The 10,189-nt window shown below is 40.4% G+C and overlaps 1 protein-coding gene across 14 annotated transcripts in view; it reads right to left on the bottom strand.

Moving 5' to 3' along the window:
- Window positions 1-143: 143 nt before the first annotated feature.
- The window catches only part of dock9b (dedicator of cytokinesis 9b), a 58,826-nt gene continuing 48,780 nt past the window's right edge, over window positions 144-10,189 (bottom strand). For 8 of the 14 annotated variants that reach the window (XM_039793348.1, XM_039793355.1, XM_039793343.1 and 5 more), the window contains 10 exons: window positions 9,431-9,537; window positions 8,592-8,714; window positions 7,438-7,551; window positions 7,172-7,177; window positions 6,047-6,193; window positions 5,152-5,362; window positions 4,373-4,563; window positions 4,178-4,278; window positions 2,976-3,114; window positions 144-1,278 (listed from right to left, as the gene is read on the bottom strand). In XM_039793348.1, the coding sequence (XP_039649282.1) occupies window positions 1,162-1,278; window positions 2,976-3,114; window positions 4,178-4,278; window positions 4,373-4,563; window positions 5,152-5,362; window positions 6,047-6,193; window positions 7,172-7,177; window positions 7,438-7,551; window positions 8,592-8,714; window positions 9,431-9,537 (1,256 nt within the window). In that variant the 3' untranslated portion in view covers window positions 144-1,161. Of the gene's footprint in view, window positions 1,279-2,086; window positions 2,095-2,975; window positions 3,115-4,177; window positions 4,279-4,372; window positions 4,564-5,151; window positions 5,363-6,046; window positions 6,194-7,171; window positions 7,178-7,437; window positions 7,552-8,591; window positions 8,715-9,430; window positions 9,538-10,189 lie in introns of all 14 variants that reach the window. The other 6 variants (XM_039793350.1, XM_039793345.1, XM_039793346.1 and 3 more) reach the window with 2 other exon arrangements.

Here is a 10,189-nt window from a genome sequence, read left to right as displayed (position 1 = left end):
TTTGCCTACGGTCCCTGAACTGTGTAAAGTTTCTTCACTTGGGTTTTCCACCAGTTGTTCATCTTGGTCGGCTTCTTTTCTGGTTAAATAAAAGGAGATATTTTAGTAGCGTTATGGTGGACATACAAAAGCAAGGCATGAAAGAAGGTATTACCGTTTTTATTTATTTATAAGTCTTAAACATATTTACATGAGCAGTCATTAAGTAAAAATGTTTGTTTTTTCATATGATAATAAAGGCATCTACATGACAGACAAAGAAACAAACCCCCTTGGCGTGCCTTGCACAGTCTTGTTCTAATGTCTTTGGCAGGAGTGTTTTTCTGTGCTGTAGGTAGCCTTGGTAACAATAGAAAATATTGCACACACTTTTCTTTACAGAAAATAGGTTAAAACATTGTGGTTCACTTGGCTTTAGACAGTTTCTATACACGTCGATTGGCCTAAAATAGAGTGAATAATTCTTTCAAATGTCCAAAGTAAAATAAAAGAAACTCCGATGCTTCTGCACTGCACAGAAAAATGCATCTGCTGTAACAGGGTGTCAATGGCAAAGAATAGAAAAGGGAACTGTAAAAAATACTTTGCATTAGCTTAAGAATGTATGTACGGTTACAGCAGTGGCATTTATTCATTCACTCCTTTACAAACACTGTACATAAATGGGAGTCCTATAGTTAAAAACAACAAAAATAAGTTGGAGATTTGGGTCAAATGCAAACACTAAAGTCCCTCATGTTTGTTAAAACATCCCTTGAGCTTAATGATAATTAAGATAACATCAGGTTGTCAGTCACAGTATGGATACACACTTGCTGTGCTTAACTCCATCTTACATAGGATAAAACAAACTATACAACAGGATAAAGGACCCGAAACTGGCAATAAGTGGATAGAATCACTGTTCACAAGTCATCATTATTGAATAGTCTCCATAGGAAACAAGAACTATGGGCCAACTGATAACAGGGAGTGAACATTACATTTCCAGCTCAGGACATGTACAGAAATAGCAGGATACAAAAATACCAATGCAGGATGGCTTCAGGTTGTGTTATGGTACTCAGAATGTGTCCTAATTGTTTTTCACTCTTGTCTGGCAGGTAGTTTAGTCAGTCATTTGTGGTGAGGGAGACTTGACCCTGGTGTGAAACATCTGTATCAGAGGATGGTGGTTGAGCCATGTGGGTGGGCACTGGCTGGTGTGCCACTGATGGCGTTGAAGATGCCCACAGAGTCGGACAGAGTGCTCCTTGTACCGTTTTCCACTGGGTTTATCTAGAAAAGAAGGTACATTAGGACGATTAGGAAAGACATACGTTTCATCCTGTTTAAAAGTGAACCGCACACATGCATGTTAATTTAAGTTTAGGGACTGTAGGAACATTTTGGGAAAGAATATTTGAGGGTTTTTTTTTGCTGAAGGTAGTCTACAATTTTGTAGAGTGGGGCTGGGGACTTTTTTTTATACCAGATTTACTTTTTTATGTCATTCTTCCCTCGTGAAATGATTTGAAAAAAATATATAAAACTATAGCTACATAAAAAGATGGCATGTGTGCACCCACCATAAGTCATATACAATAGGTGCATAGGTGGGCATTATTTCTCTCAATAAAATGCCATCGTATAGTATTTGCTTATGAGTCTCTCGTTGGTTTATTTATGATGGACAGTCATATATTTGATCTAATACATAACAGGCTCCAACATCAACTGATTTACATTAATATTTATTCAGATTTTTTGGAAACCAGAGCGGGGCAAAAATATCACGGTCCTTTAGCAGCCACAAAGCTACCATCTATGTTCAGCTACTCAATTAGTGTAGTGAAGACTTAGTGGCTGTAAATGTATTTAAAATTCACCATTTTGTTAAGTTTGACTTTGAGAAATTGGGGGACGGATAGGGCATTTTCTTTTCTGAGACAGATGAGGGATCCAAAGAAAATAATACGCTGGCATGGGCTTCGCTTTTTTATAAAATAAAAAAAATAAGCTTCATCCCCACTCCTCTTGCTAACAGTTTTCATACAGTCCCTTACTATCTCTATAGAGTACAATAAAGTAAAAAAAGCAGCATTACCATCCAATCTGCTCAGGCCAGCACAGAGAGCAGGAGATAGGAGATATGGTTAGTAAATGGGCACAAGATTGCAGCAGTGGACATCTCTTTAAGGTTACAGTAGTTGCATATGCTGGTAAATATGAAGTTACAGCGTGAAACAGTAAGGCAATATTTAAGGCAGCTTAAATATTTCCACATGCCATATGGTGGACACCCTGAACCCCCAAGTACCTTGGAGAACTGTGGGGGTCACATTTTAATCAAGACTCGCAAAATCCAATGTTTATATCTTTTTAAAAATCTTTAAACATTTAAAGCTCCAACATTTTTTATCTGGCCCTTTTACAAATTAACGTTTCCAACACATGAGGACCATAATGCAACATGACAACGAGGCATCATCTTACAGTAAATCATTGAAGAACAGATAAGAAAACAAATAGAATAAACATGGACACATAGAAGTAGCTAATACAAATAAAGTAAGACAAACCAATAAACCGAAATAGTACAAATAAAACATAACCTAAATACAACAAAACAGTATAGAAGTATGTTTGAATCAGTAGAATTCATTAAGACAGGAAATGTTGGATTTCATTTTGATTAGACACTGCTAAATATTTGCACAGGTGTGTTAAAACAGAGCTCCATGCTTCCTTTGAGGACCCGGAAAAACTCTATAAATCACTTCAGACCTGGTTTGAGGACTTTTATAGAGTGCACTACCTGCATTCTTAATGGGAGGGATTTGTGTTGTAATAATAATAATAATAATAATAATAATGTGTCAGAAATCCGGTACCTGCAACTGACTTGTCTGGCAAAATGAAAAGAATCGTAGTAGTCCAAATCCACAGCATTCAGTCTGAATGTTGCAGCACATATCCATCTGTGGCGTTCCTACCTGTTCATGCATGATGTTTGACAGCTCTCTGGTCAGGTCCCTGTAGTTGGCCTTCATCTCATCATGATACTCCTGCTGGTCCTCTTTGATCAGCCTCTCGTTCACTCCCAGCGCCTGGCCACAGGCATCCACAAACTGCCTGAGGTGAGAGGAAACACAGGTTAGTGCCACTTAAAATCTCACATGAAGCAGCAAGCAGAGAATAGAAAGTGAAAAGTAACATGGTGGGCCATATTTCCATGGTCATTAGACTGATAAGCAGGGCAGTCATTCATCCTCAACCTTCAAAATACAAAAACAACCCCCACAGAAATTAGACATGCTGGATACCGATGTAGTTATCATGGAGAAGAGAATAGGTGACTACAAATAGCAGCAGACGAAAACTTCAGATTTGGGTGCAGTGATGAGGAGACTAACCGTCCTCAAATGACTAAATACAAACAGAAATGCCTTATTTCCATCAGGTTTCTATAATGTTTTCCACCTCGTCCTTTTGTCCCTCTATGGTGTCAGCCCCGTGATAGTCTGGCGAGCTGTCCAGGGTGTACCCCGTCTCTCGCCCAATGGCAGCTACCCGACTGGAGATTTAGCGCCCAACTCCTAATATTCACATCCACAGTAGTGGATGGAAATAAATTGGCATTTTCTTTTGCTGATTTTTGGGAAATTCAGCTCTACATTTAAACTTGATCATAGAGGTTTACACACTGGTATACTGATATAAGCACTAAACCTATACAATAATAGCTTTTTAGATATATTGATTTATTTACACAACCATACACAGCATCTGAGTCATCTTTCTTTCCATATAACTACAATATATCCTACAACTCTATTTGTCATACTGGTGTTTTATTGTGCTTAACATACACCTACCTAGTGGGGCAATACCGTTCAGACCATGCAATTTACATTTCATTTAGCTGACGCTTAACGATTAATATGTACCCACCAATGGTGCAGCATTGGCAGCAATTCAGGGTTCAGTGTCTTGCCTAAGGACACTTTGACATGGGACTACAGGGCCGGGGATCGAACCACCAACCAATTTACCTCTAGTACATTTTAAATTATATATTTATTTTTGTTGAAATGTGAATCAAATGTGCTTGCGACTTGAACTTGAAGGCAGCGAGGCTCTGCCATAAACAGGAAACCACACAGGAAGAGAAGTTCAAGTTGTCATTGATAAGTACCTGAACATCTCTTTCAGTTGTTTGACCTTGTTGTCAGGATATTTCTTGGCACTACTGTCGTCGAGGAAGGCTCTGGCGTAGGCAAGAGGACCAGCGTTGACCTGGAAAACAACGTTGGTCAAAGATCATGAGTTACACTGAAGCCGTTCATATCAAGTCGAATGATTGACAGCAGCGTGTCCTGGCCGTTTGTACCTGAACACTGATGCTGCCTTGCAGTTTGAGCTGCAGGCGGATCATGTCCACCTCGGAGGCCGAGCACAGCAGTCGCAGCTCTGCCACCTTGGCACTCATCTCGTCTATGGCCACCTCAATGGGACTCAGGTCGGTCTGGTGTTGGTACATGACTGCTATACGCTTCTTCACGTAGGGGAAACAGTGGGTGGCTGGATGGGAATGGGATTGGGGGAGAAAATAATCAGACAGAAAGGACAAAAATTTATGTTTTCAAATCTCATAAATTGTACAAAACCAATATAACATCAGGAATACAACAGTACCTGACAGTGACAGCAGCAACATACAGATGCTAGCTTGGATACTGAGACATGTAAACACCTCTTATATACAAACTGCTGTGTGTCTCATTGTGTCTCTGTGGTAACATTCATAACCAAGATATTAACCATGTTTCACCGTGCATGTTCCAGATCAGTCAGCGTGATTATTAACAAGGCAAGATAACACCTGACCTTTGGGATTAAGTGGACAGTACATAATAAACCTCAGCTGGCCTTCAATGATTAACGTTTCAGGTGACTGATGCTAAGGTCAGACACCTGGGAACAATAACAGATGGCAACCAGGAAGATATTCTGGGTCTTTGCTTCCTGACATTGCTAGGGTGATAAGGCTAGCTGGAAAGACTTGTTTTGTTTCTTTATTCCACATTAAATCCACATTATATTTCCTGCTCCTGTTTTGTTGTCTAAACTGCTGTGGTGACGAATCCTTTTCATCAACGTGTGACCTACTGGTGAGAACGGTCCGGCGTTTACACTGCTCCTCCACCCCTCCCTGCTTCTTGCCCGACTCTGTGAATGGCGTCTCGAACACAAAGCGTCGGATGTTGTGACTCTTCTCGAAGTCGGTCTTCCTGTCCTCCAGCTCCTTGTCGTCTAGGTACGGTGTGACGTGGGTCACCTGGATGTAGGCGTACTTTGAGTCTAGGTCCTTCGGGTTCACCTGTGGTGGCACAAGAGACAAAGATATTTTATTTTGTTTCAAACATGTGCTAAGCTAAGATCTCCTGGCACCAGCTTTATATTTAGCGTATACAAGAGTGGTATCAATCTAAAACTACAAGTGAATCCTCGCACATTACATACAAAGTCATTTCATCCATCCTAAAATAAAACATATTGACTATAGCAGTTTTGATGCCGTCCCTGAACTACAAACCAACAACGTGTTCTCCCATTGCACAACTGTCAGGGTCGACCATTTACCGTCAGTCATTTAAACACTTCATAGACATGTTAACTACCAGGCGGCTTAAGGACAAGGGAATCCGAGGCCAGGCCCAACGTCAAGCCATCAAGGCCCTTTTCCTGCTGAAAGGGCAAGCCAGTGGCTCTGGATTAAGAGCAAAGACAACAGCTGAGCTCCAAAATCACAGAAAAACGGGAAGAAGTCAAGCGGGGTGAGCCTGGGACGCCAGGCCTCGTCACTAAACCCTCTAAAGGTGTAGTGGGCTCATCGGAGAAATGCTAAATAAGGAGGGCGCCCACTTGAAAACCCTGAGATGTCATTGTTCCTATTCCCAACAGCAAGGTCTCAAGGTATGTGCAAAGAAACAAGGGATTGCATCACCTAGTCCTAAATAAAATTGATCGTCAGTCAAATAAAAACACACATATGTGATCCCACCTTCCCAGAGTCCTGAATGATTTTGACATTCTCCTGACCAAACTTGTCGGAGTAGAGCTTCAGGAGCCTCTGGGAAATCTCAGACAGAGGAGTGAACTTTGGCTCCTTGTAGATGTATTCCTTTCCATCTTCATCCTCAAAGAAGCCCTGTGGAGAAGAATAAATAAGTCAAATGCCTGGCAGTGAATTCTGGGCCTCTTTATCACCTGCAGCTAGGATAAGCCAAATCTTGAAAAAGATGTTTTACAGCAGCCAACTTTTTGCCTTTTCACTTTTTTTTTTAATGTGTATATGAAAATGAACCAAACACTTAACAAGGGGAGTTATTTTTCAAGATTTGACATTTTGTAACCTATAAAAGACAAAAAACATTTCTGACACAGTACATACAGCGCAAACAAAATACAAAACAATACTACGCAGAGAAATGTGTTGTTAAAGAAAACACACTAAGAGACGTACAGTATGGCACACCACATTTGAGTGAGGTACCATACACAAAAGCTACTGAAAGGACAAGCAATCCAACAAAGAAACAAACAATAATTTCGTGAAGAAAAATCTAACACCACACGCTAAGTTTAAAAAAGACCCAAGAATAAAGAAGAGTACGAAAACATCACACATGCCAACTTTAGCTGGTCACCTCACAAACATGATGTATTTTATTCAAGCACAGCTACGAAGTTGTGTATCTATGGTAAAGTACAAGGACATGTGGGTGGAAACAGGCCAGTATAATCGATAAAGGGGGGAGTACCAGAGCTTAAATGGCTGATCAAGGGAAAGGTTACCCAAAGCAACACATTGGATTACAGACAAAAAGAGAGTCTATGTGCAAGATTTTGCTACTTTGCTTTGAGGGAAAATACAGCAATGGCACTTAAAATACAGCTGGCTCAGATTATAGCTCGTTGTTACGGTCTGCATTGAACTACTATTTTCCTACTTTTGGGACCCAAGTTCTTCTCCACTACTGTCTGCCACTATAGAGCTAAATGTAGGCTACATTTGGCCAGAAATGTAAAAAAATAAACAAAAAAACATCAGCCCTAAATCAATATGATGAAAAGACATGGAAGAGCACACCAGGATACACACACAGCTAAACCTTTACACACTTACCGCAGCCTTGGAGGGCAGAGGAGAAAAGAAGAGAAATCTCTATTAAAAAGATAAAATTCTAGGGTATACGTGTACATGTGTGTGCGGGTGTGTTTGTGTGTGTGTGTGTGTGTGTGTGTGTATAAAAGGAAAGAGAGAACTTAAACATCATGCTTATGTTAGCAGTTTGTATTGAGTTAGCATTGATGCAAGGTTAAAAAAAAAAAAAAAAAAAAAACAGCTGGTTACTATATTACATTGTTTCTTTTGAAAACTCAGTCCCTTACCTGTCCAAAGAAGGCCACTCTGAAGTATGTGCCCAGCAGTCTTTTCCCAGAATGCATCACCTCCATCACTTTAGTATAGGCACGGTGAAGGGTATCATACAGGTGAGTCAGTTTCTGTTCCACAAAAAGAACATGAGAGAAAAGTTGGAATAACTTTTTTTTTTACTTTGACAAGTCAGTTATGCAGTGGAGGTTAAATCCAACTGAACGTTTTAGTTACCACTTTATTTTGAATAGCAAAAATAGGAAAATGGTTCTTTAGCCACTTGGGGTCAGCTGAAACAACATGTGAACACAACATTGAAATACATCATCTTTTACGCTGATATGTTGAACTTGTCAACAAGCATATGCAAATCTACACACCCAGCAGTTACGCAGCAACATTATCATTCATTTGGAGCCGTGTTTGGTTCCACCTGATTAATGGAAGTCAGGTTCACTCTTTCAGCTCAGATTTTTGTCTCCACCGACTCCTGAGAAAAATATCTGGCTCCATGGCTGCTAAATACTCCACTATGTTCACCAGCTAGCTGCTAATTGTGTCTATCTGCTGTTCACAGTAGTGTGCAGTGGGTTTTTAGCACATTTTAACTGAAAACAGCTGCTTGCTGTTGGAAAAAGAGCGGTGAGAATGAACTAAAACAGTAAAGTTGTGGACCTGATGGCTAAACTGCTTAGCTGAAACTTATTAAAACACATTGTGATACATCATCATTATAAAAAAGCAAGACTAATTTTTGTTGAACGGCAAACCCACATGGTGGGTGTCAATTTGCTTTAATTTCCCAACATTCTCGTATCAGTTGCTTACTGGACATCATTACACAACCAGACTGATCTCCAATGTTGCGTTTCATTTGTGAAATGAAGATTGTCTTATTTCTTCTTTCATAAATTACACAGTTTCATTTCTAACCTTTTCATAACCAATTACAACTTCTAGACACACGATTAAAAAGTAAAAACCCATTTTCTGTTATTAATAGCACTGAAGACATGTAGTTAGGTTAAATAAGCATATAGCATTCATGCATCTATTGCAGGGTTATTTTAACTTTTTTTTTTTAATATACATCCTGTTTTCTGGCAACTTTATGCAATGATACTCTACTCCTGCCATGCGACCCTTGTTCCATCACTGTGCAGTTTACCTCAAAGTCTCTGCGCTGTTCGTAGATAGGAATGATTAGCCTGTAGACATCAGCGATGAGCTCGTAACGCTCCGCCTTCCAGAGGCCATCGGCACACTCCTCCAACAGCTCCATCAGCACCTCCTGGCCACAGAAATAAATGTAAACTCCCTCCCTGCAGTTGGCTCAGAATATGTAATTGCTGCAAAGAGGGACAATTCTGTTCTATTTGTCTAGAAGGCTACAGTGAACTTAAACAGAGCATAGTGTTCCTGTAAAGACAGCAGGTGTGGGAGGAAATGTATCCATCATCTCCTTTCTTTTATTGGGGGATGAGTCCAGCTCATCAAGCTGAAAGGTTTTCAGAGCAGATGGAAGGTAATAGCGTTTTCCGTTGCCTACAGATCTGTTGACCAACTCATAAAAGCTCACACATTCTCTAGCCATCACTTTTAATTTCACTGGGTTAGTTGACCAGGAGATCTGATCTCAGACCACTGTGTCAATAAGCCACAGCCCCTGGGACTGTCTTTGAGTAAGAATCTCTGAACATCTCTAGGAGTGCTTACCCTGGGGCCTCTGTAGACCGCTCCGTCTGACAGCTCAGTGATTTTCTACATGTGATTTACAACACGTGTACCGAGCCATGTCAAAGTCTACAGTATTGTCACTTAGTCTACTAACTACACAGAGCAATTGATACTCTTAACAGAGATAAGAGCTCTTCTAGACACTCATTATGTGACACGTGATGCCAACAAGGAACTTAAAAACATCCTAAATGCTTGGTCAACATAGTGGGACTGGCAGATATTAAAACACGGCGTACAGTATATGGCATGTACAAAACATCACACTACCTCACTGAAGTGAACATCCTGCATCCCCACGTCCTCCATCATGGCTGCCTCCTCGTCGATGTTTGGAGTGATGACACGAAAAGCCGAGCAGCCCTGCCTGAACATACCTAACATACAGAACCGACATGAGGGGCATTTTCATTTTTCGTTGAGTTATTCCCTCAAAGTTAACAAGAAAAATTACTTTTTTCATGACAGAAAAAAATATCTGTGCATCTGTGTTCTGGCACTGGTCGGGACCTAAATTCAATCATGGCTAGAAGAATGTAACTCCTACTCAGCAGCAAGATTATTTTCAACACAAACATGGACAACAACCTACAAATTGAAAGATGTAAGCACAAACAATCAGCATATTTCACTTGAACAAAAAGTGGCACAGCTTCGGCCACTTTTCAATTTTAACGTCCCTGCAATTTTCTTGTTTAAACTCTTAAAAATGAGGGGAACTTCTGTGGACCGAAAAAAAGGTAATGCTGTGTTTGGAATTTCCCTGCCACTTACAAATTCACAATCAGTGCAGGTATGATGCCTCGTGTGCCGAGTTCTATAAAAGGAAAGGAGGTCTGAGGGTTGAGCCCACTCTGAAACACTCTGACCTGACAATGAACTATTCCTTTTCAGAAGATCCTGTCACGTTATACAACAGAGCCCCTCCCAAAGTCTGAACACAGCATGCAGTTTGATATGTGAAGAAACATGAGATGGCATCTTATCTATGGAACGCAGTGCTGGAGTGTTAAACACGGGAATAAAAAG

This window comes from Perca fluviatilis, chromosome 24 (assembly GCF_010015445.1).
Source record: "Perca fluviatilis chromosome 24, GENO_Pfluv_1.0, whole genome shotgun sequence".
Taxonomy (NCBI): domain Eukaryota; kingdom Metazoa; phylum Chordata; class Actinopteri; order Perciformes; family Percidae; genus Perca; species Perca fluviatilis.
This window is presented reverse-complemented; position numbering and strand designations above follow the sequence as displayed.